Raw genomic sequence first — 27434 nt, 5'->3', positions numbered from 1 at the left:
GAAAACAGACTATGGGTATCCTTCAGTATGGAAACAGCCTAATGTTTCTTCTTTAAATACATTACCCAATCATGATACCTTAGGAGAACTACTACTACCTCGCAAATCCACCCATTTCAGATACTACTTTTAGCTAAAGGGAGCTAAAAGTTTTCTGCTAGGCAAGACAAGCCCAGAGTGGTAAACAGAGTAAAAAGGGTTATGTTATGTGTTAACTCAGCCTGGTGTTTCTACAGGATGTCGTCCAGGTAACGTTATGTTTCAGCCATAGAAATAGTTCAGACATGTGCCATTACTTGGTTCATGAGACAAGCAAAGACCCAGGGCTGATGTTGAGTCCAAATGGGAGTGCTCTGAATTGGTATTCTGAAAGAAACAATTTACCAGGAAATATTGGTATCCATCAGTATGGAAACAGACTACATATATCCATCACTGTGGAAACAGACTACATGTATGCATCAGTATGGAAACATACAATATGTATCCATCACTATGAAAACAGACTACATGTATCCATCACTATGTTTGCTTTATGCATTGCCATCACTAATTTATAAATAATTTTGCTTTACTTTTAAAAAAAATCTTATGCTGCTAGAGAAATTAGACCTCATTAGTTCACATTACCAAAATTTATTTGCATTCAAGCTGTAATATTTCTTGTAGTTTTTGCTGTTCTCCTATTTTTTCATGATCAGTGATATTACTGTTCCAGTGCTGCCAATGTTAATTTTTTTTTGCTTTCAGTTTTTAAAGGCTGAAAAAAAGAAAAAGAAGAAAAAATCTAACCAAGAGGTTTCACTCAGCAAAACAAAGGAAATGGTAAGATGTTTGCTCTTATTGTTGGTTGGCTTGTATGCACACTGAAGTCTTATGTTGGTTGGCTTGTATGCACACTGAAGTCTTATCATGGGTGACTTGAATGTACACTAGAGTATGTTAAGTGACTGCCCTGGATTGAAAAGTAAGTTAGTATATCATATTTAATAGCTGAGGTACATCAATTTGTTTTGATCATAGTGAACCACCTGAGTCAAACAAATGTGTTAAAAAAAATCAGATGCCTATTGATTGATATGTAGGTGTAAAAACAACATGTATTTTGATTGATATGTAGGTGTAAAAAACATGCCTCTTGATATGTAGGTGTAAGAAAACAACATGCCTATTGATTGATATGCAGTTGTAAAATAACATGCCGATTGATTGATATGTAGATGTATAAAACTGTGCCCATTGATTGATATGTAGGTGTTAGAAAACAACATGCCTATTGATTGATATGCAGTTGTAAAAAAACATGCCTGTTGATTGATATGTAGGTGTAAATAACATGCCTATTGATTGATATGTAGGTGTAAATAAAACAACATGCCTATTAATTGATATGTAGGTGTAAATAAAATAACATGCCCATTGATTGATATGTAGGTGTAAATAAAATAACATGCCCATTGATTGATATGTAGGTGTAAAAAACATGCCTATTGATTGATATGTAGGTGTAAAAAACAACATGCCTATTTGATATGTAGGTGTAAATAAAATAACATGCCCATTCATTGATATGTAGGTGTAAATAAAACAACATGCCTGTTGATTGATATGCAGTTGTAAATAAAACAACATGCCTGTTGATTGATATGTAGGTGTAAATAAAACAACATGCCTATTGATTGATATGTAGGTGTAAATAAAACAACATGCCTGTTGATTGATATGTAGATGTAAATAAAACAACATGCCTGTTGATTGATATGTAGATGTAAATAAAACAACATGCCTATTGACTGATATGTAGGTGTAAAAAACATGCCTATTGATTGATATGTAGGTGTAAATAAAACAACATGCCTATTGATTGATATGTAGGTGTAAAAAACATGCCTATTGATTGATATGTAGGTGTAAAAAACAACATGCCTATTGATTGATATGTAGGTGTAAATAAAACAACATGCCTGTTGATTGATATGTAAGTGTAAATAAAACAACATGCCTGTTGATTGATATGTAGGTGTAAATAAAACAACATGCCTGTTGATTTGATATGCAGTTGTAAAAAACATGCCTATTGATTGATATGTAGGTGTAAAAAACAACATGCCTGTTGATTGATATGTAGGTGTAAATAAAATAACATGCCCATTGATTGATATTTAGGTGTAAAAAACATGCCTATTGATTGATATGTAGGTGTAAAAAACAACATGCCTGTTGATTGATATGTAGTTGTAAATAAAAACAACATGCCTGTTGATTGATATGTAGGTGTAAATAAAACAACATGCCTATTGACTGATATGTAGGTGTAAATAAAACAACATGCCTGTTGATTGATATGTAGGTGTTAGAAAACAACATGCCTATTGATTGATATGTAGGTGTAAATAAAATAACATGCCCATTGATTGATATGTGGGTGTAAAAAACATGCCTATTGATTGATATGTAGGTGTAAAAAACAACATGCCTATTTGATATGTAGGTGTAAATAAAACAACATGCCTATTGATTGATATGTAGGTGTAAATAAAACAACATGCCTGTTGATTGATATGTAGGTGTAAATAAAATAACATGCCCATTGATTGATATGTAGGTGTAAATAAAAACAACATGCCTGTTGATTGATATGTAGGTGTAAATAAAACAATATGCCTATTGACTGATATGTAGGTGTAAATAAAACAACATGCCTGTTGATTGATATGTAGGTGTAAATAAAATAACATGCCCATTGATTGATATTTAGGTGTAAAAAACATGCCTATTGATTGATATGTAGGTGTAAAAAACAACATGCCTGTTGATTGATATGTAGGTGTAAATAAAATAACATGCCCATTGATTGATATTTAGGTGTAAAAAACATGCCTATTGATTGATATGTAGGTGTAAAAAACAACATGCCTGTTGATTGATATGTAGTTGTAAATAAAAACAACATGCCTGTTGATTGATATGTAGGTGTAAATAAAACAACATGCCTATTGACTGATATGTAGGTGTAAATAAAACAACATGCCTGTTAATTGATATGCAGTTATAAAAAAATATGCCCATTGATTGATATGTAGGTGTTAGAAAATAACATGCCTATTGATTGATATGTAGGTGTAAATAAAACAAGATGCCTATTGATTGATATGTAGGTGTCAAAAACAACATGCCTATTTGATATGTAGGTGTAAATAAAATAACATGCCCATTGATTGATATGTAGGTGTAAATAAAACAACATGCCTGTTGATTGATATGCAGTTGTAAATAAAACAACATGCCTGTTGATTGATATGTAGGTGTAAATAAAACAACATGCCTGTTGATTGATATGTAGATGTAAATAAAACAACATGCCTGTTGATTGATATGTAGATGTAAATAAAACAATATGCCTATTGACTGATATGTAGGTGTAAAAAACATGCCTATTGATTGATATGTAGGTGTAAATAAAACAACATGCCTATTGATTGATATGTAGGTGTAAATAAAATAACATGCCCATTGATTGATATGTAAGTGTAAATAAAACAACATGCCTGTTGATTGATATGTAGGTGTAAATAAAACAACATGCCTGTTGATTTGATATGCAGTTGTAAAAAACATGCCCATTGATTGATATGTAGGTGTTAGAAAACAACATGCCTATTGATTGATATGTAGGTGTAAATAAAATAACATGCCCATTGATTGATATGTGGGTGTAAAAAACATGCCTATTGATTGATATGTAGGTGTAAATAAAACAACATGCCTATTGATTGATATGTAGGTGTAAATTAAACAACATGCCTGTTGATTGATATGTAGGTGTAAATAAAATAACATGCCCATTGATTGATATGTAGGTGTAAATAAAAACAACATGCCTGTTGATTGATATGTAGGTGTAAATAAAACAACATGCCTATTGACTGATATGTAGGTGTAAATAAAACAGCATGCCTGTTGATTGATATGTAGGTGTAAATAAAATAACATGCCCATTGATTGATATTTAGGTGTAAAAAACATGCCTATTGATTGATATGTAGGTGTAAAAAACAACATGCCTGTTGATTGATATGTAGGTGTAAATAAAATAACATGCCCATTGATTGATATTTAGGTGTAAAAAACATGCCTATTGATTGATATGTAGGTGTAAAAAACAACATGCCTGTTGATTGATATGTACGTGTAAATAAAACAACATGCCTATTGACTGATATGTAGGTGTAAATAAAAAAACATGCCTATTGATTGATATGTAGGTGTAAATAAAATAACATGCCCATTGATTGATATGTAGGTGTAAAAAACATGCCTATTGATTGATATGTAGGTGTAAAAAACAACATGCCTATTTGATATGTAGGTGTAAATAAAATAACATGCCCATTGATTGATATGTAGGTGTAAATAAAACAACATGCCTGTTGATTGATATGCAGTTGTAAATAAAACAACATGCCTGTTGATTGATATGTAGGTGTAAATAAAACAACATGCCTGTTGATTGATATGTAGATGTAAATAAAACAACATGCCTGTTGATTGATATGTAGATGTAAATAAAACAATATACCTATTGACTGATATGTAGGTGTAAAAAACATGCCTATTGATTGATATGTAGGTGTAAATAAAACAACATGCCTGTTGATTGATATGTAGGTGTAAATAAAATAACATGCCCATTGATTGATATGTAAGTGTAAATAAAACAACATGCCTGTTGATTGATATGTAGGTGTAAATAAAACAACATGCCTGTTGATTTGATATGCAGTTGTAAAAAACATGCCCATTGATTGATATGTAGGTGTTAGAAAACAACATGCCTATTGATTGATATGTAGGTGTAAATAAAATAACATGCCCATTGATTGATATGTGGGTGTAAAAAACATGCCTGTTGATTGATATGTAGGTGTAAAAAACATGCCTGTTGATTGATATGTAAGTGTAAATAAAACAACATGCCTATTGATTGATATGTAGGTGTAAATAAAATAACATGCCCATTGATTGATATGTAGGTGTAAAAAACATGCCTATTGATTGATATGTAGGTGTAAAAAACAACATGCCTATTTGATATGTAGGTGTAAATAAAACAACATGCCTATTGATTGATATGTAGGTGTAAATAAAACAACATGCCTGTTGATTGATATGTAGGTGTAAATAAAATAACATGCCCATTGATTGATATGTAGGTGTAAATAAAAACAACATGCCTGTTGATTGATATGTAGGTGTAAATAAAACAACATGCCTTTTGACTGATATGTAGGTGTAAATAAAACAAGATGCCTATTGATTGATATGTAGGTGTAAATAAAATAACATGCCCATTGATTGATATGTAGGTGTAAAAAACATGCCTATTGATTGATATGTAGGTGTAAAAAACAACATGCCTATTTGATATGTAGGTGTAAATAAAATAACATGCCCATTGATTGATATGTAGGTGTAAATAAAACAACATGCCTGTTGATTGATATGCAGTTGTGAATAAAACAACATGCCTGTTGATTGATATGTAGGTGTAAATAAAACAACATGCCTGTTGATTGATATGTAGATGTAAATAAAACAACATGCCTGTTGATTGATATGTAGATGTAAATAAAACAATATGCCTATTGACTGATATGTAGGTGTAAAAAACATGCCTATTGATTGATATGTAGGTGTAAATAAAACAACATGCCTGTTGATTGATATGTAGGTGTAAATAAAATAACATGCCCATTGATTGATATGTAAGTGTAAATAAAACAACATGCCTGTTGATTGATATGTAGGTGTAAATAAAACAACATGCCTGTTGATTTGATATGCAGTTGTAAAAAACATGCCCATTGATTGATATGTAGGTGTTAGAAAACAACATGCCTATTGATTGATATGTAGGTGTAAATAAAATAACATGCCCATTGATTGATATGTGGGTGTAAAAAACATGCCTGTTGATTGATATGTAGGTGTAAAAAACATGCCTGTTGATTGATATGTAAGTGTAAATAAAACAACATGCCTATTGATTGATATGTAGGTGTAAATAAAATAACATGCCCATTGATTGATATGTAGGTGTAAAAAACATGCCTATTGATTGATATGTAGGTGTAAAAAACAACATGCCTATTTGATATGTAGGTGTAAATAAAACAACATGCCTATTGATTGATATGTAGGTGTAAATAAAACAACATGCCTGTTGATTGATATGTAGGTGTAAATAAAATAACATGCCCATTGATTGATATGTAGGTGTAAATAAAAACAACATGCCTGTTGATTGATATGTAGGTGTAAATAAAACAACATGCCTTTTGACTGATATGTAGGTGTAAATAAAACAACATGCCTGTTGATTGATATGTAGGTGTAAATAAAATAACATGCCCATTGATTGATATTTAGGTGTAAAAAACATGCCTATTGATTGATATGTAGGTGTAAAAAACAACATGCCTATTTGATATGTAGGTGTAAATAAAATAACATGCCCATTGATTGATATGTAGGTGTAAAAAACAACATGCCTGTTGATTGATATGTAGTTGTAAATAAAAACAACATGCCTGTTGATTGATATGTAGGTGTAAATAAAACAACATGCCTATTGACTGATATGTAGGTGTAAATAAAACAACATGCCTGTTGATTGATATTTAGGTGTAAATAAAATAACATGCCCATTGATTGATATTTAGGTGTAAAAAACATGCCTATTGATTGATATGTAGGTGTAAAAAACAACATGCCTGTTGATTGATATGTAGGTGTAAATAAAACAACATGCAGTTTGATTGATATGTAGGTGTAAAAAACAACATGCCTGTTGATTGATATGTAGTTGTAAATAAAAACAACATGCCTGTTGATTGATATGTAGGTGTAAATAAAACAACATGCCCATTGATTGATATGTAGGTGTAAATAAAATAACATGCCCATTGATTGATATTTAGGTGTAAAAAACATGCCTATTGATTGATATGTAGGTGTAAAAAACAACATGCCTGTTGATTGATATGTAGGTGTAAATAAAACAACATGCCTATTGATTGATATGTAGGTGTAAAAAACAACATGCCTGTTGATTGATATGTAGTTGTAAATAAAAACAACATGCCTGTTGATTGATATGTAGGTGTAAATAAAACAACATGCCTATTGACTGATATGTAGGTGTAAATAAAACAACATGCCTGTTGATTGATATTTAGGTGTAAATAAAATAACATGCCCATTGATTGATATTTAGGTGTAAAAAACATGCCTATTGATTGATATGTAGGTGTAAAAAACAACATGCCTGTTGATTGATATGTAGGTGTAAATAAAACAACATGCCTATTGACTGATATGTAGGTGTAAATAAAACAACATGCCCATTGATTGATATGTAGGTGTAAATAAAATAACATGCCCATTGACTGATATTTAGGTGTAAAAAACATGCCTATTGATTGATATGTAGGTGTGAAAAACATGCCTATTGATTGATATGTAGGTGTAAAAAACATGCCTATTGATTGATATGTAGGTGTAAATAAAACAGCATGCCTATTGATTGATATGTAGGTGTAAAAAACAACATGCCTGTTGATTGATATGTAGGAGTAAATAAAACAGCATGCCTATTGATTGATATGTAGGTGTAAAAAACAACATGCCTATTTGATATGTAGGTGTAAATAAAATAACATGCCCATTGATTGATATGTAGGTGTAAATAAAACAACATGCCTGTTGATTGATATGCAGTTGTAAATAAAACAACATGCCTGTTGATTGATATGTAGGTGTAAATAAAACAACATGCCTGTTGATTGATATGTAGATGTAAATAAAACAACATGCCTGTTGATTGATATGTAGATGTAAATAAAACAATATGCCTATTGACTGATATGTAGGTGTAAAAAACATGCCTATTGATTGATATGTAGGTGTAAATAAAACAACATGCCTATTGATTGATATGTAGGTGTAAATAAAATAACATGCCCATTGATTGATATGTAAGTGTAAATAAAACAACATGCCTGTTGATTGATATGTAGGTGTAAATAAAACAACATGCCTGTTGATTTGATATGCAGTTGTAAAAAACATGCCCATTGATTGATATGTAGGTGTTAGAAAACAACATGCCTATTGATTGATATGTAGGTGTAAATAAAATAACATGCCCATTGATTGATATGTGGGTGTAAAAAACATGCCTATTGATTGATATGTAGGTGTAAATAAAACAACATGCCTATTGATTGATATGTAGGTGTAAATTAAACAACATGCCTGTTGATTGATATGTAGGTGTAAATAAAATAACATGCCCATTGATTGATATGTAGGTGTAAATAAAAACAACATGCCTGTTGATTGATATGTAGGTGTAAATAAAACAACATGCCTATTGACTGATATGTAGGTGTAAATAAAACAGCATGCCTGTTGATTGATATGTAGGTGTAAATAAAATAACATGCCCATTGATTGATATTTAGGTGTAAAAAACATGCCTATTGATTGATATGTAGGTGTAAAAAACAACATGCCTGTTGATTGATATGTAGGTGTAAATAAAATAACATGCCCATTGATTGATATTTAGGTGTAAAAAACATGCCTATTGATTGATATGTAGGTGTAAAAAACAACATGCCTGTTGATTGATATGTACGTGTAAATAAAACAACATGCCTATTGACTGATATGTAGGTGTAAATAAAAAAACATGCCTATTGATTGATATGTAGGTGTAAATAAAATAACATGCCCATTGATTGATATGTAGGTGTAAAAAACATGCCTATTGATTGATATGTAGGTGTAAAAAACAACATGCCTATTTGATATGTAGGTGTAAATAAAATAACATGCCCATTGATTGATATGTAGGTGTAAATAAAACAACATGCCTGTTGATTGATATGCAGTTGTAAATAAAACAACATGCCTGTTGATTGATATGTAGGTGTAAATAAAACAACATGCCTGTTGATTGATATGTAGATGTAAATAAAACAACATGCCTGTTGATTGATATGTAGATGTAAATAAAACAATATACCTATTGACTGATATGTAGGTGTAAAAAACATGCCTATTGATTGATATGTAGGTGTAAATAAAACAACATGCCTGTTGATTGATATGTAGGTGTAAATAAAATAACATGCCCATTGATTGATATGTAAGTGTAAATAAAACAACATGCCTGTTGATTGATATGTAGGTGTAAATAAAACAACATGCCTGTTGATTTGATATGCAGTTGTAAAAAACATGCCCATTGATTGATATGTAGGTGTTAGAAAACAACATGCCTATTGATTGATATGTAGGTGTAAATAAAATAACATGCCCATTGATTGATATGTGGGTGTAAAAAACATGCCTGTTGATTGATATGTAGGTGTAAAAAACATGCCTGTTGATTGATATGTAAGTGTAAATAAAACAACATGCCTATTGATTGATATGTAGGTGTAAATAAAATAACATGCCCATTGATTGATATGTAGGTGTAAAAAACATGCCTATTGATTGATATGTAGGTGTAAAAAACAACATGCCTATTTGATATGTAGGTGTAAATAAAACAACATGCCTATTGATTGATATGTAGGTGTAAATAAAACAACATGCCTGTTGATTGATATGTAGGTGTAAATAAAATAACATGCCCATTGATTGATATGTAGGTGTAAATAAAAACAACATGCCTGTTGATTGATATGTAGGTGTAAATAAAACAACATGCCTTTTGACTGATATGTAGGTGTAAATAAAACAAGATGCCTATTGATTGATATGTAGGTGTAAATAAAATAACATGCCCATTGATTGATATGTAGGTGTAAAAAACATGCCTATTGATTGATATGTAGGTGTAAAAAACAACATGCCTATTTGATATGTAGGTGTAAATAAAATAACATGCCCATTGATTGATATGTAGGTGTAAATAAAACAACATGCCTGTTGATTGATATGCAGTTGTGAATAAAACAACATGCCTGTTGATTGATATGTAGGTGTAAATAAAACAACATGCCTGTTGATTGATATGTAGATGTAAATAAAACAACATGCCTGTTGATTGATATGTAGATGTAAATAAAACAATATGCCTATTGACTGATATGTAGGTGTAAAAAACATGCCTATTGATTGATATGTAGGTGTAAATAAAACAACATGCCTGTTGATTGATATGTAGGTGTAAATAAAATAACATGCCCATTGATTGATATGTAAGTGTAAATAAAACAACATGCCTGTTGATTGATATGTAGGTGTAAATAAAACAACATGCCTGTTGATTTGATATGCAGTTGTAAAAAACATGCCCATTGATTGATATGTAGGTGTTAGAAAACAACATGCCTATTGATTGATATGTAGGTGTAAATAAAATAACATGCCCATTGATTGATATGTGGGTGTAAAAAACATGCCTGTTGATTGATATGTAGGTGTAAAAAACATGCCTGTTGATTGATATGTAAGTGTAAATAAAACAACATGCCTATTGATTGATATGTAGGTGTAAATAAAATAACATGCCCATTGATTGATATGTAGGTGTAAAAAACATGCCTATTGATTGATATGTAGGTGTAAAAAACAACATGCCTATTTGATATGTAGGTGTAAATAAAACAACATGCCTATTGATTGATATGTAGGTGTAAATAAAACAACATGCCTGTTGATTGATATGTAGGTGTAAATAAAATAACATGCCCATTGATTGATATGTAGGTGTAAATAAAAACAACATGCCTGTTGATTGATATGTAGGTGTAAATAAAACAACATGCCTTTTGACTGATATGTAGGTGTAAATAAAACAACATGCCTGTTGATTGATATGTAGGTGTAAATAAAATAACATGCCCATTGATTGATATTTAGGTGTAAAAAACATGCCTATTGATTGATATGTAGGTGTAAAAAACAACATGCCTATTTGATATGTAGGTGTAAATAAAATAACATGCCCATTGATTGATATGTAGGTGTAAAAAACAACATGCCTGTTGATTGATATGTAGTTGTAAATAAAAACAACATGCCTGTTGATTGATATGTAGGTGTAAATAAAACAACATGCCTATTGACTGATATGTAGGTGTAAATAAAACAACATGCCTGTTGATTGATATTTAGGTGTAAATAAAATAACATGCCCATTGATTGATATTTAGGTGTAAAAAACATGCCTATTGATTGATATGTAGGTGTAAAAAACAACATGCCTGTTGATTGATATGTAGGTGTAAATAAAACAACATGCAGTTTGATTGATATGTAGGTGTAAAAAACAACATGCCTGTTGATTGATATGTAGTTGTAAATAAAAACAACATGCCTGTTGATTGATATGTAGGTGTAAATAAAACAACATGCCCATTGATTGATATGTAGGTGTAAATAAAATAACATGCCCATTGATTGATATTTAGGTGTAAAAAACATGCCTATTGATTGATATGTAGGTGTAAAAAACAACATGCCTGTTGATTGATATGTAGGTGTAAATAAAACAACATGCCTATTGATTGATATGTAGGTGTAAAAAACAACATGCCTGTTGATTGATATGTAGTTGTAAATAAAAACAACATGCCTGTTGATTGATATGTAGGTGTAAATAAAACAACATGCCTATTGACTGATATGTAGGTGTAAATAAAACAACATGCCTGTTGATTGATATTTAGGTGTAAATAAAATAACATGCCCATTGATTGATATTTAGGTGTAAAAAACATGCCTATTGATTGATATGTAGGTGTAAAAAACAACATGCCTGTTGATTGATATGTAGGTGTAAATAAAACAACATGCCTATTGACTGATATGTAGGTGTAAATAAAACAACATGCCCATTGATTGATATGTAGGTGTAAATAAAATAACATGCCCATTGACTGATATTTAGGTGTAAAAAACATGCCTATTGATTGATATGTAGGTGTGAAAAACATGCCTATTGATTGATATGTAGGTGTAAAAAACATGCCTATTGATTGATATGTAGGTGTAAATAAAACAGCATGCCTATTGATTGATATGTAGGTGTAAAAAACAACATGCCTGTTGATTGATATGTAGGAGTAAATAAAACAGCATGCCTATTGATTGATATGTAGGTGTAAAAAACAACATGCCTATTTGATATGTAGGTGTAAATAAAACAGCATGCCGTTTGCTTGATATATAGGTGTAAAAACACAGATCCTATTGATTGATTTGAAAGGTTTGAAAAAACATGCCTTTTTGATTGATTTGTAGGTAAGAATTAAAAACAGATGCATATTGATTGATATATAGGTGTGAAAAAAATGCCTTTTGGTTGATATGTAGGTGTGATATAACCTGCAGTTCGAATAATATGTAGGTATGAAGAAAACATGCCTTTTGATTGATATGTAGGTATGAAAAAACATACATGTTGATTGATATATAGGTATGAAAAAATATGCCTTTTGATTGATATATAGATGTGAAAAAATGCCTATTTTTATATGTAGGTTTGAAAAAACATGTTTTTTGACTGAGATATAGATGTGAAATCAACAGATACCTATTCATTAATGTCTGGATTCATGCAGTTTCATGCTAATATGTCTCCCCATAAACATTGTTATTTGACAAATCAAGTGTCCAGCTTCACCTTTATATCACTGGATTACTCGATTGAATATTTATTTGGTAGTCACCACAGTCAACCAACCAACCTCCAGATATGAACCAACTTTACACTTCTTTGACAAGTATTTTCCAAAACTAATCAATCAACCAACCTCCAGATACGGACCAACTTTATACATTGGCATCTAGGTTCCTAGAGAGCATAGACAAAATATTCCTTTTACAGTGAGGCTTTATTCTTTCGGCATTTCCCATGATGTCATCATTAGACTTGATATGGAGGTAGAGCATAGATGCTAGACCCTTAATATCTGAATGAACATCTTTTATGTTTGTTATGTGTGTGTGTGTGTGTGTGTGTGTGTGTGTGTGCGGTAAGCTTAGAAACCACAGTGCAGAACTAATTCTGGAAAGCATTCATTTTTTTAAGCAGGTGTAAAAAAATATCAGTTGTGCTTTTGCTGTACTTCTACATAAGTACACATAAGACAAATTTCTAGACAATCATATAATTGGCTATTGCTTATCACATTGGAACTATATAGTAATGTAACACTACTGTTGATTAAACTATATAATATTGTAACACTACTGTTGATAATACACTATATAGTATTGTAACACTACTGTTGATGATACACTATATTACACTATATAGTAATGTAACACTACTGTTGATTAAACACTATATAATATTGTAACACTACGGTTGATAATACACTGTATAGTATTGTAACACTACTGTTGATAATACACTATATTACACTACATAGTATTGTAACATTACTCATGATAATACACTATATTATACTATATAGTATTATAACACTACTGTTGATAATGCACTAGTTTTGTAGCACTACTGTTGACAATACACTATATTACACTATATAGTATTGTAACACTACTGTTGATAATACACTATATAGTATTGTAACACTACTGTTGATAATACACTATAGTATTGTAACACTACTGTTGATAATACACTATAGTATTGTAACACTACTGTTGATAATACAGTATATAGTATTGTAACACTACTGTTGATAATACACTATATTATTGTAGTACTACTCATGATAATACACTATATAGTATTGTAACACTACTCATGATAATACACTATATAGTATTGTAACACAACTGTTGATGATAAACTATATGAAATTATCATAAAAATTATATTTAATCTATTATTACATAATTAGGGTGAAACAGTTGACTCAGAACACCTGTCAGAAATGACAGAAGAAGAGATAGAGGTGAATTTTGCACGACCTGGTTTGAAAGGCTTTCTTAGGATTGATGTTAGATACCTGAAACCATTCTTCACAAGGAGATTTACACAACAGGTGAGCTTTTCTACATGAGTTCCAAATTTAAAGGTTCAGATATTTAGGAAAATGCTGGGAAACATTTTAATACAAGTAAAATAAAAGCTAGAGAAATGTTCTGAATAGAGGGCTTCTTTATCTCAAAGAGTAAATTATATTCCAGATGTCAGTAGCTTTCCTGTTTACAGATAGTGCCTTAAATTGGTTTGGTTTGGCGCTTTATGGCTCAGCAACACAAATAGGTTATTTAGTGCAGAAGCAATTGGAGTAAGTGCCTTTCCCATGGACACACCATGGTAGCTGACACAGGCTGGTCTAGCAGTAGGATTTGAACCTGTATCCTTTTAGTTCTGAGTCCAGCATGCTAACCACTGAACCACCATTCAATATCAGTAGCAAATTTTGGGGTCTTGTATTCATGAAATAAATTAAGTTCAGAATTGAAATCAGGCCAGAAATGTTTGAGTTTTTGATTTTCAATGAAAACTTCCTGCAAATGGGATAGAATTACCAAACTTTCCAAGTTTACAGATGTAACAAGTATCAAAATAATATCAGTAATTTGACTACTCAAATTCATCCTTTGTACTTAAACAGTTTCCTGTTTGGTCTGTCATCTTTAAAACTAAAACTTGTAGACCCATTATGTTCTCTATTGCAGGAGGTGAAGGAGGGCCGGATTCAGATGGATCATTTGACAAACAAGTGGTACCAAGATGTTCGTGCCGCACCCTCAGAGTCAGAGTCTGAAGAAGAGGAAGAAACACTGTTCATAAACTCGAAACAAGATGACATGCCTTCTGCCAGTGAACCACTCATTCCCAAAAGTACCTGCAATTCCTGATCGGATTGAAAAGAATTTAAATTATAAATTTTCATTCTTACTTGGACCACATATCAAACCACCCTAATCAAAAGTACTTTTTGTTTCTTTTAAATATTTAGGTACATTTTATGTGAATGGTGGGCTACTGGATGTTAGATATTTTTAAGGAGGTGTTTCAGTCCTTTTTCAGAGGTGAAATATTTGTTTACCATGATCATTTTCTTTCATGGTTTCATCTCTTGGTTACAAAAAAATATCAAGGTAATTCCAAATAGAAGGTTTAATTGATGTAAATTCTCAATCGATTTTCAGTTGTAAATGAATTTTTAAAGCTTGAAATTATATTTACATTATGTGTTTCATTGTTACAGTAATATCCATTTAAAAAAGAATCAAATAAGACTTATTTGTTATTATTCTGTTTAGACATTTTTGAATATGGATGATGAAGGAAGGTAAAAAAGCCCCCTTTTTATGGTTTATAACTTGTTTTTGTTCTGTATTTCCCCAGAAGTGTAATAAACACCTGTTCATTAGAGGGACTTGTAACATTGGGATTTTTTTAATAGAAAGTATTTATATCCTTGGCAAGTATGAAGGTCCTCACTATGATGCTGTTGACAGGGCGATAAAAGCTTATGGTTGTTGGTGAGGTCGCCTTATACTAGAATACATTACATGGGAAAAAGAATTCAACAGTTATGGGATTCATGACAATACCTGTGTTATATCAGGGATAGTGTTATACCATGGACTGGGTTATAATGAGGATAGTGTTATACCATGGACTGGGTTATAATGGGGATAGTGTCATACCATGGACTGGGTTATAATGGGGATAGTGTTATAATGAGGCACATTGTAAGACCACTATACTTGGTAATCTTAATGACATGTTCCTGCAGGTTTACATGTATGATTTTTGTGCTGCACATTTAACATATGCTGATTTAGCATATTGCATGTTTTATTATAGCTCCTCTTTTGCAGGAGATTCATAAATAAATTATTTATAATATGATTGAGAATAATTGGGTACAAATATAGTTTGCTATATTTGAATGCTTTTGGGAGCAATCTGACTTTGAATCCTCAGATTTTACCTTTCATTATCCTTGTATATAAATCAGTTTGTATTTACTTAGAATATTATTCCATGCATAACACTTCATCGTTTCTTTTCTCAGTAAATTATACCACATGATGTGGCCTTTTCTTGGAATGTATGATAGATACATGGACAGCAGATGCTCAGAATATTGTGAACCTAACACTAGTTTCAAATCATTAATTCATTTGAAGTAATATATTGATAAGTGATATTTTACACCTTCAGTGTTTATTTATCTGAAGATAATGATTTATTACAAGGTTTTTATTATTGTTGTTGATGTACTTAAGGTTTATTTTACCACCACTCCTGGTAGTGTTGAGAGGAGAGATAGTTCTTGTCAGTAATTGTCATTTGGTCCCCATTGTAAGCTCCATCAGGTGTAATTTAGAATACTTAAGATACAAATATATGATCTTTTGTACTAACATGTCACTTTGCCTTTAATATGGACTTTGTTGTTGAAAATTTGCCTTTTTGTGATTATAGTCTAATGAAATCTTTGTGCCCATACAAAACTCCAACACAAAATTATATTTGCATTACTAGTCATACAGTCACCTGAAAATGCAAATATGGTTTTTAAAAACTGTGCTACCACAATTTTTTGTTAGAGTTATTGCCCTTTTTGACTTACACCTGAATGCAATGTTCAAAAAAATCTCGTGAATACAAAATTAGTCTACATATTTAAATGGCCAACCATGAAATTTGGGATATTTTGTGGTCGTCATGTGCATTTGAGCAAACACCTTGGGGGGCCCCAAGTGGCCGAGTGGTCTAAAGCACTCACCATTACAGATCATTGCCATCTCACCTCTGTCTGCATGGGTTTGAGTCTTAGGTTCAGCCAATGTGGATATGTGAGAAATCTTGCCAGTAGCTTCTTGTGTGTCAGTGGTTCTTCCCAGGGGTCTTCCTCCGCCATTTATACTGGCCACCATGTATTGCCTATCTTCTACTGAAAAATGGCATTAAACCCTACAACAACAGCCAACACCTTGCTTCTGATATATTTGTTTGAATTATTTCCCATTTTGTTAGAATTATAGCACATTTTTTTAGAATTAATCCTGTTTTTGTCTTGTAGATGATGTTGTTGTTTTGGTTATTTTTGGTTTAATGCCATTTCTCAGCACAAGATAGGCTATGCAAGGTGGCCATTATGAATGGGGAGGAAGAATCTGGTAAAACCCCCAGTAATAACCACCAACCCAAGAGAAGCTACTGACAAGCTTTCTCACATATCCACTTTGGCTGCGCCTGAGACTCAAAACCACACAGAGGTGAGATGGCAGTGATCTGTGACGGCAAGCATTTTAGACCATTTAGCCACCCAAGGCCACTGTAGCTGAATAAAGTGTATGACAGTGTTGTGAAGACAACTAGTCTCCGATTTCAATGCATTGAAAGTTGGTAAGTGTTATTATCTACAGAAGATGAAGATGAGCACATCAAGCTGTTTTCGTTAAGAATTATTGCCTATTTCTACTTGGAGCCTGATGTGACATGTGACAATTAGTTTAAATTTTCAGTAGATTGATGTGAAATTTTGCATGTAATATTTTTCAATTAAAAATGCACATCTTGGCAAATTATTGCCCTCTCACACCATTTTTAAAAAAGAAAACTACTGCCCTTGCGTCTCATCTTGTGAACATAACAATCCAATAGATCACTGTTAAACCTGATACATTTTAGGGTCATTATCTGAAACAGTCCATATATAAACTTCACAGTGCTATATTTGTACACAGCTCTGATTTATGTAACTACTCTATATGATTTGGAGCTGGATTTATTTTATGACAGATCACTGTGAAACTTTGTACATCTTGTGGTCCTCGTAGGACAGAATATTGTGAGCATGATGTTTATTGCAGTTTTTTATGGATGACTACAAAACTTCACTCATATTATGATGATCATCATTTTTACTGTAGACTCCTCTCAATCACTGGGTTAGGGGTGGGATGCAGGAGAAGTGGGAATAATTATTGACCATATTTCTAGTTTCATTAGGATTTAAAGTACAGGAAAATATTCTTGACTCCAGTTTCACACATCATAAAGTGGTAATTCATTTCATGATGATTTGTGTTTGTAATTGAGATGGAAGTTCTTCACTGAGATTTCTATAAAAGTGTTCATTTATTTATTGCAAGTATGTGAAATAAAATATCTTTCAGAGGTATGTGTTATGTCCTTGTCCATTGTTGACAATGTCAGCAGTAGTAATACATTCATTTAAGGTAAATGTATTATTCTTTTCATTAACAAAATTAACGCGAATTTTTTACAAAGGGTATTCTCCCTTGAAAAGGTGATTTGGTAGGACTCACTTTGTATATTGAGTTTTCATGCATTCATTTTCTCTCTCCTTATCTTTAAATGAAACTTAACATGAACATCATGAGTAGAAAGTTTTGAGATATCTTCGTGTAACTGCAATTAAATACGAAGTTTCCACTATTCATCATCCATTGTCAGACCACTTCCATGTAATTTAATTAGGTTTTGATGACTTAGTTCACAGTGACTTCAGTGCAGTTTGGCTGGGAGTGGGAAGTGTCAGCAATTACTACAGCTGACAAGTTTTATTAACATCCTATTCAAATACACTCCATGAATATTCAAATACACCCTATGAATTTTCAGATACATTCAGTGAATATTCAAATACATTAAATGAATATTCAGATAGAAAAAATTCATATTCATTTCACTTTTAATAATCAGACATATGCCATGACCAAATAGTATAATGAATACCATAGTCAAGTTGCTTCATGAAAAGCTGATTTCTTGATTCATTATCCTGGTGTAAACTTTTCAACTGCAGGAGATACTGATACAAAAATAACCAAGTTTAACCATAGCCACTACATCACAGCCAAACATGCACATATAATTGATATGAATAGAATGTATGTATCATGACTATGTGTATAATTTATTTTATAAATAACAGTGAAAATTGTTGCAAATGCATGAGATCTAACTCATGGCTAGCTAATATGTTGAATATCATACCCAGGTTACTAGCACAGTGGTAATTATTATTGAAAGATATGACCACAATTTTATTGCAATAGAAAATGGGTCTTATGGCCTTATTGTGGAGTATTGTTTTAATGAAGGTTTGCTACACACCAAAACTTTGTTGCTGTGACATACTTTCCAGGGTTTATTCAACTTCAAAATCATGTCAGGTTTACACTATTTCTGATATCTTGCTTCATTTAAATTGTTTGCTTATAAGAAACATGCTATCTAAAGCATCAAAAGATGGGGCTGTATTTTTTAGTTGCTGTAATCTAAATAGTCTATTGGATTTGTTTTCTCTTTCCATTTTGATTATTATAGTATTCTGTGTTATGTGGTAGACAGAATTACTACTGTTGTAAATGTCCAGTGTTAACTATGTAATACGGAAATTATTATTTCCAAATGTCTAAATCTTTCTATGCCAGTATACAAGTCTTGCTCAATTGTTTTAAACACGGATAGTGGTATTTGGATGAAATCCATTTTTATTTTCATCTTTATGCTTTTATTTATTGACTTTTTGCACAAGAGTTCATTAGGTGATGTTACATTATCAGGGTCATCTTAGTATTTTTTCAGGAAACTTGAACAATAAAGAGTATCAGTTAAATTCACCGTTGATTTTTATTTTCACTATTGGTCATTAGAATCGCATCATAAAATATAATTTTGTGTTTCGATTATCAAAATTCTACTACATTATTTTGCACATTGTTATATTACACAGGATAGGTGAAGCCATTGTGTAGTCTTAATTTTTCTTTTAAAGCTGTACACTACTGGTCAGCATGTTGCATGTCCTGGTCAGCATGTAGCATGTCCTGGTTAGCATGTAGCATGTCTTATTGGTAAAATAATTTGTGCATAGAGGCAGATAAAAAAATTTTTACAGCTATCTTATGTTTTGAAAGGCATCTGATTTAATTCTTAAAGTGCTGAGACAGAATACTTTTCTGTGTTGAATGTGTACTGTAGGGATGAAAGCAGAATGTCTTTTAATGCTATGCATGACCTCTGGGTCAAACAGTTATTCATCAGACAATGACAAGTATAATGTTTCATAACACAGTGAACTCTGGGAGATAGTTTTCACTTTTATTTTAAATCAGTGTCGTGTATTACCCAGAAAAATTATATAATACATTCATGGTGTTTGTTTTATTCATACTGTTAGCCTGTTTAAAATTGTATATTTTGTTGCAGTTAGGTCAGTAAGAATAGATTAGTGGTGTTACTGATCAGTACTGATTGTATATTTTGTTGCAGTTAGGTCAGTAAGAATAGATTAGTCACTGATCAGTACTGATTGTTAATTTTTGGATGGTTGCACATCAGCCAACTAATAAAATCTCTGTTATCAAAACCTAGACTACTTTTTACATGTCATCACATCCGTCTGTCCCATATTGGTTAAAGTTTGTGTTTAAGTCAGTTTCCTACTCACATTGGAGGGGCACATATTCTGTGAGCACATTTCTAGTTTTCTTGGATAGACTCTATTTTGGATAACACTGAAATGAGAATATTTTAGCATAGTAAAATTTGTCAGTTCTGTAAATTCAGCAATTTGTTTCTACATGCAGTTCTCTCAGTATTCTTGTTGACTAACTATTGAGGCATGAAATTTTTTTTAAATATCATCTGGTAACTTTTTTAAATATTTATTGGCTTGTAGATTAAGCACCAAATAACATTCATGGGTTGAAACAATGATTACAGTATTGTATTTTGTCAGGACTTTTTGGTTATTTTCTCAGTCTTATGAAATTTTATGGACAGGTTAATAAAATAGGTATGATGCAGGTCTTTCATTAAGAATAGTTTGCTGAAATTTTCAGTTTTTTTTCTAATTTAATGATATCTGTGTTTGTGTATCGGATACAGTTTTGAAGATGTACTAATGCAGATTGGTACAAGAGGCATACATGTTTAGTACTGATGCAAGTAGGATACTGGAAATTAATGTTTCTTACTCATAAAATAAGCATACAGCTGCAGCGTAAATCACTGAATCTTCTATCCCATAATATGCATTGCATAATTTACTAGCAGACTACATTCTGGGATGTTCTTGTGGTTCATTATGTAATGACATGGGTCAATTCTGGGATGTTCTTGTGGTTCATTGTGTAATGACAGATGTGGGTCAATTCAAGGATGTTCTTGTGGTTCATTGTGTAATGATAGATGTGGGTCAATTCAGGGATGTTCTTGTGGTTCATTGTGTAATGACAGATGTGGGTCAGTTCTGGGATGTTTTTGTGGTTCATTGTGTAATGACAGATGTGGGTCAATTCTGGGATGTTGGTTCAGTATGTAACAACAGATGTGGGTCAATTCTAGGATGTTCTTGTGGTTCATTGTGTAATGACAGCTGTGGGTCAATTCTGGGATGTTCTTGTGGTTCATTATGTAATGACAGCTGTGGGTCAATTCTGGGATGTTCTTGTGGTTCAGTATGTAATGACAGCTATGGGTCAATTATGGGATGTTCTTGTGGTTCAGTATGTAATGACAGATGTGGGTCATTTCTGGGATGTTCTAGTGTAATGACAGATGTGGGTCAATTCTGGGATGTTCTTGTGGTTCATTATGTAATGACAGCTGTGGGTCAGTTCTGGGATATTCTTGTGGTTCATTGTGTAATGACATGTGGGTCAATTCTGGGATGTTCTTGTGGTTCATTGTGTAATGACAGATGTGGGTCATTTCAAGGATGTTCTTGTGGTTCATTGTGTAATGACAGATGTGGGTCAATTCAAGGATGTTCTTGTGGTTCATTGTGTAATGACAGATGTGGGTCAGTTCTGGGATGTTTTTGTGGTTCATTGTGTAATGACAGATGTGGGTCAATTCTGGGATGTTGGTTCAGTATGTAACGACAGATGTGGGTCAATTCTGGGATGTTCTTGTGGTTCATTGTGTAATGACAGCTGTGGGTCAATTCTGGGATGTTCTTGTGGTTCATTATGTAATGACAGCTGTGGGTCAATTCTGGGATGTTCTTGTGGTTCAGTATGTAATGACAGCTATGGGTCAATTATGGGATGTTCTTGTGGTTCAGTATGTAATGACAGATGTGGGTCAATTCTGAGATGTTCTAGTGTAATGACAGATGTGGGTCAATTCTGGGATGTTGGTTCAGTATGTAGTGACAGATGTGGGTCAATTCTGGGATGTTCTTGTGGTTCATTATGTAATGACAGCTGTGGGTCAATTCTGGGATGTTCTTGTGGTTCAGTATGTAATGACAGCTATGGGTCAATTATGGGATGTTCTTGTGGTTCAGTATGTAATGACAGATGTGGGTCAATTCTGGGATGTTCTAGTGTAATGACAGATGTGGGTCAATTCTGAGATGTTCTTGTGGTTCAGTATGTAATGACAGATGTGGGTCAATTCTGAGATGTTCTTGTGGTTCAGTATGTAGTGACAGATGTGGGTCAATTCTGGGATGTTCTAGTGTAATGACAGATGTGGGTCAATTCTGGGATGTTCTAGTGTAATGACAGATGTGGGTCTATACAGTTCAGTCTTACAAATTCCAAGGAGTTTGTTTTTCATTGGACAGGACATTTTAAAATAAAAAAACTTCTTAATTTTTTATAGCTGAATAGTAGAATTTTGTATTGGACTGGACATTCTTAACAGAAAAATGTCCTAAACTTTTGTACAAGTGTGAGTTTAGCTTATCATCATTCATAGGGTTATCATTGGAGAAATACGGTATGCTGTTCAGATTTGGATGCATGCCTTATATGAGGAAGTACTGTCAAAGGTAGTATAGCCATGGTTTATGTGGATCTCATTTATAACATAGTCATTTTAAAAACTGGGAATGTCTATTTTATTTTGTTTTTGGTTATAAATTTGTCTTTTAAAAGCATTTTTGAGAACACTGAATTTCATGGATGTGAGTAGAGGTTGTTGTTTTTTTTGTAATCACTGTTTCAGCTTTAAATTTGTTATTGTCGAAATCCACAGAAATTGGCATATATTATTGATGAATATTCATTGCAGGTAATGGATATCTTGAATGGGTTTAAACTAAAAAGAATTAACATTAAGTGATAATGCCATCTATATTTTTACTGCAAATTCCACTGTTCTTAACTTTATTGTCTCCTATTTAATATTCTAAACTTCATTATACCCCCTTTTTAATGCTGAATATCACATTAGGTGTAACACCTATTATGTAGTTTTTATAGGATCTTTACTGTTTGCTGATCCTATTCAGACACATACAAATGCACAGACTCACTGCATTAGCAGAAATGGATTTGTTTTGCAGTCGTCCATCCATGTCTGTCTCTGATCCATTATAGTGCAAAAGCTGTTGAACTTGGAGGATGACATTTTAAACTATCATGGCTCATAAGTAGATGACCTAATTATATTTTCAGGTCACTGCAGCACTTTTTTAATTTTTGTACACATTTATTTTTAAACTCGTGTGGCTTTGAGAGATTTTGACAAAACCTGTCATTAATTGTGAGATTTCTTTTTTTTTCTTCTTCTAAAATCGACATATTTCACATGATTTTTCAAAAAGTACTTGAGGTAGACAAATGATCTAACTAAAAAAAGATCACATTATACCAATTTCAAATTTTCATTTTTTTAAAATAATTTTTGTTACTGGAGACATATGTGGCCTCCATTGGAGGCAGCATATATCTTTTACAAACACATTTCTTGCTTTGAATCAGTCTGTTTAACCATGCATCCTTTAGGGTTGTTCCATTTAAACATATATGGTACCCAGGGAAGGCACTTTGTTAAAAATATATGCCAGGGTGCTTTGATTTACTCCAAGTTCGTAAGAAAATAATACAAAATTCTAAATTGCATCCATCAGTAACTACCCTGTATTTATAAGTGCCTTCCCTTGGTCCCAAGCATAATTTACTGGAATAGCCCTTATCTATATTAAAACAAAAAAATACAAAAAGAGTGCCACTTTGGATAGCAGTGTGTTGCCATTCTGACTTTGTTGGTCATTCCTAATTTTCCAGAGTTTTTTCAGCATTAATTCAGAATCAAATCTAGACTCTTAATTCCGATTGATTTAATTAAAAGTCATATCTAGACTCTTAATTCCGATTGATTTCATTAAAAGTCATATCTAGACTCTTAATTCCGATTGATTTAATTAAAAGTCATATCTAGACTCTTAATTCCGATTGATTTAATTAAAAGTCATATCTAGACTCTTAATTCCGATTGATTTAATTAAAAGTCATATCTAGGCTCTTAATTCCGATTGATTTAATTAAAAGTCATATCTAGGCTCTTAATTCCGATTGATTTAATTAAAAGTCATATCTAGGCTCTTAATTCCGATTGATTTAATTAAAAGTCATATCGTCATATCTAGACTCTTAATTCCGATTGATTTAATTCAAATCATATCTAGCCTCTTAATTCCGATTGATTTAATTAAAAGTCATATCTAGACTCTTAATTCCGATTGATTTAATTAAAAGTCATATCTAGACTCTTAATTCCGATTGATTTAATTAAAAGTCATATCTAGACTCTTAATTCCGATTGATTTAATTAAAAGTCATATCTAGGCTCTTAATTCCGATTGATTTAATTAAAAGTCATATCTAGGCTCTTAATTCCGATTGATTTAATTAAAAGTCATATCTAGGCTCTTAATTCCGATTGATTTAATTAAAAGTCATATCGTCATATCTAGACTCTTAATTCCGATTGATTTAATTCAAATCATATCTAGCCTCTTAATTCCGATTGATTTAATTAAAAGTCATATCTAGACTCTTAATTCCGATTGATTTAATTAAAAGTCATATCTAGACTCTTAATTCCGATTGATTTAATTAAAAGTCATATCTAGACTCTTAATTTCGATTGATTTAATTAAAAGTCATATCTAGGCTCTTAATTCCGATTGATTTAATTAAAAGTCATATCTAGGCTCTTAATTCCGATTGATTTAATTAAAAGTAATATCGTCATATCTAGACTCTTAATTCCGATTGATTTAATTCAAATCATATCTAGACTCTTAATTCAAATTGATTTTTCCCTATTCGTTTATCGTTGCATCGTGGCTGCATGTTGGAATGAGTACATCACATATCAAAACTGTCATATGACCTAATATTGTTTATTTCACTGATAATTCTAGTGACCACACTTTAAAGTTTTATTGTGTTGTGGGGGTGGTTAATGTTCTTAAACAGATTTACAAAGTGTTTAATGATATTGTTGTGATATTATTTTTATTTATTTGTTTTCACTCAATACAAATTACAATTAGTTCCAGTTTTTTTTCTCAGTCTTAATATATGTAATTATAACAGAGAAATTTTATTTCTACCACATGAATTCTCATTTCAAAGTAAATTAATACAAATTTATTTTTAAAAATATTATTTTTTGTAAAAGAAAAAATATTCACACACATTGAATACAACAATGTTAAAAAGTCAAAAGTTAAATCAAAATAGTCCAAGTACAGGCATGCAGGTCATTTTTGTGTGTCCCACTTGCATACAGTCTGACCTATGAACTTTATATTTTTGGTTCTTGTGGACCACAGTATTGAAGATGTTGAACCACCCTTCTTTAAATACGTTTTTTTCTTCTTCTCTTTGACACGTTTTCTAACAAAAATTATCAAATTTAACAGCAGTATTTCTTGCTTGTATTATTCCTTACATGATCTCAGATTGTAGCATGTGTCCAGATCATTTTGTGGAGAAGTGCATTAGTACAAGTATTATTGAGAACATTCTGTTTGTATATGGGTCACTGTGTTTGTAATTAATGTTATGTTTTTATTGATTTGCATAATAAATCCAGCCTTGGATCCACTGTCATTATATTGACAGATTGCCTGCCTATTACTTTGTGGAAATTAAAATATTTTAAAGCTTATGGTATGTATAATAAGTTGGACCTGGTAATCAGCCATTTTACTTCATCTGCTTCAAGAAACAGGTGTATGGGATTCACTTTTTGTGTCTGTCTGTCTGTGCTCATCCATCTGTCCTCCCTAGCCTGACTTTAACACATACATATTTACATCAAACTTGAATTGAGTGCACTCTGCCACATCTTATGATGAACACATGACATGCTAAAATTGGGTTGATGTGACCCACATTCCAGGATTTATTTATACATGTTTAAAAATCATGTCCAGGCTGCACTTTTCCTGTGTTTCAAGAGCTAGTACCACCAGACTTGCACTGAAGTTGAATTTTGGGATGAATGGGTCACTGTTACCTTCTTTACAGAATTAATTTTAAAAAACTGAAATTGGCTGTTATTATAATACTTGTTTGTGCACTGAGAGCACACTTAAGGATGAAAATGTGATGCATACCAAAATCTGGATGACCATGATCTACTTTCCACATATATCGAACACGATAGTGAGCGGGGTCTAATTTCAGTACATTTCCAATTTTATTAACATTATATTTACATTTATCATTAGCCTAAATTGGGTTGATTGACCTTCTTTCCAATTTTTATTGAGTATTACCCAGAACTTGGGTGCTGGAACTTAATGCAGTACACTTGTACCTGCTACCACCAAACTTGAATTAAAGGTTGATGTTAAACTGAAGTTATGTCGTGCAGCAAAATTGGTCCTAGTGACCTACTTTACTGAGTTCATTGAATACTGCCTTCAAGAGAAATTGGGATATCTTATGAGCTCTTGGCTGCAAATATACTTTCAAATGAAAGATGTCAAGAAAAAGAAAAGTGTTAGATAAACCTCCGATTCACCATCTAGCTTAAAATGTATCCACATATGACATGAATGATCCAACCACCACCACCATCATATGATGCAGTTTAATGGCAGCTCTATAAATGAAAAGAGTCCATAACTCCTTAAACTTTTGCCTTTTAATGGTATAAATTTCAAGGCTCTATAACTCCGTAAGCTCTTGCCAGTTAATGCTTAAAATGAAACATGACCCAGTTCTTCCTAATGTTAAACCTCATACCAAATTTGTTATGAATTCATAAAGTCCATCAACCCATGATGTCCATCCAGAGTTGTGGAGTGGAAATTTTCTCATTTGGGTGCAAGTCCAGATGGAGTTGTTCATGATCCTTGTTGTCAAGATTCCTCAGGGTTACTGGAAATAAAGTGTCCGGCATCCGACAGATGGAAATTTAAATCTCCAAGTAAATGTGCTCAAGATTTAGATTTCTTTGCACATTAGACCTCCATGGCAATGCAATCTTAAAAAGGAAACATGAATATTATTTTCAAGTGCAAGGACAAATGGCCATTACGGGCAAGGACTGGTGTGATTTTGTGGTTTGGACTTTGAAGCAACCACCATCAATTCAATACATTCCATTCAGTTTAGAATTCTGGAATATTATGGTAGTAAAACTAAATTCTTTCTACTTGAAAGGAATTATTCCT

At 32.1% G+C, this 27434-nt stretch overlaps 2 protein-coding genes across 2 annotated transcripts in view; one reads left to right on the top strand and one right to left on the bottom strand.

Annotated features, from left to right (window-relative positions):
- The window catches only part of LOC149773979 (sodium/hydrogen exchanger 8-like), an 88922-nt gene extending 63004 nt beyond the window's left edge, over positions 1–25918 (top strand). Inside the window, exons 14-16 of the mRNA XM_089945928.1 lie at positions 751–825; positions 13896–14039; positions 14683–25918. Coding sequence (XP_089802054.1) covers positions 751–825; positions 13896–14039; positions 14683–14865 — 402 coding nt within the window. The 3' untranslated portion in view covers positions 14866–25918. The remainder of the gene's footprint in view (positions 1–750; positions 826–13895; positions 14040–14682) is intronic.
- Positions 21297–27108, bottom strand: LOC149773978 (uncharacterized). The gene is made up of 3 exons (XM_089945935.1): positions 27004–27108; positions 21887–22035; positions 21297–21441 (listed from the first exon to the last, which is right to left on the bottom strand). Exons 1-3 carry the CDS (start codon positions 27106–27108, stop codon positions 21297–21299), a joined length of 399 nt encoding a protein of 132 aa, XP_089802061.1.
- Between the last annotated feature and the right edge of the window lie 326 nt (positions 27109–27434).

This window comes from Sinohyriopsis cumingii, unplaced genomic scaffold (assembly GCF_028554795.1).
Source record: "Sinohyriopsis cumingii isolate HCF-2022 unplaced genomic scaffold, ASM2855479v2 utg000488l, whole genome shotgun sequence".
Taxonomy (NCBI): domain Eukaryota; kingdom Metazoa; phylum Mollusca; class Bivalvia; order Unionida; family Unionidae; genus Sinohyriopsis; species Sinohyriopsis cumingii.
Note: the sequence above shows the minus strand (reverse complement) of the source record. Positions and strands in the feature narration are given on the sequence as shown.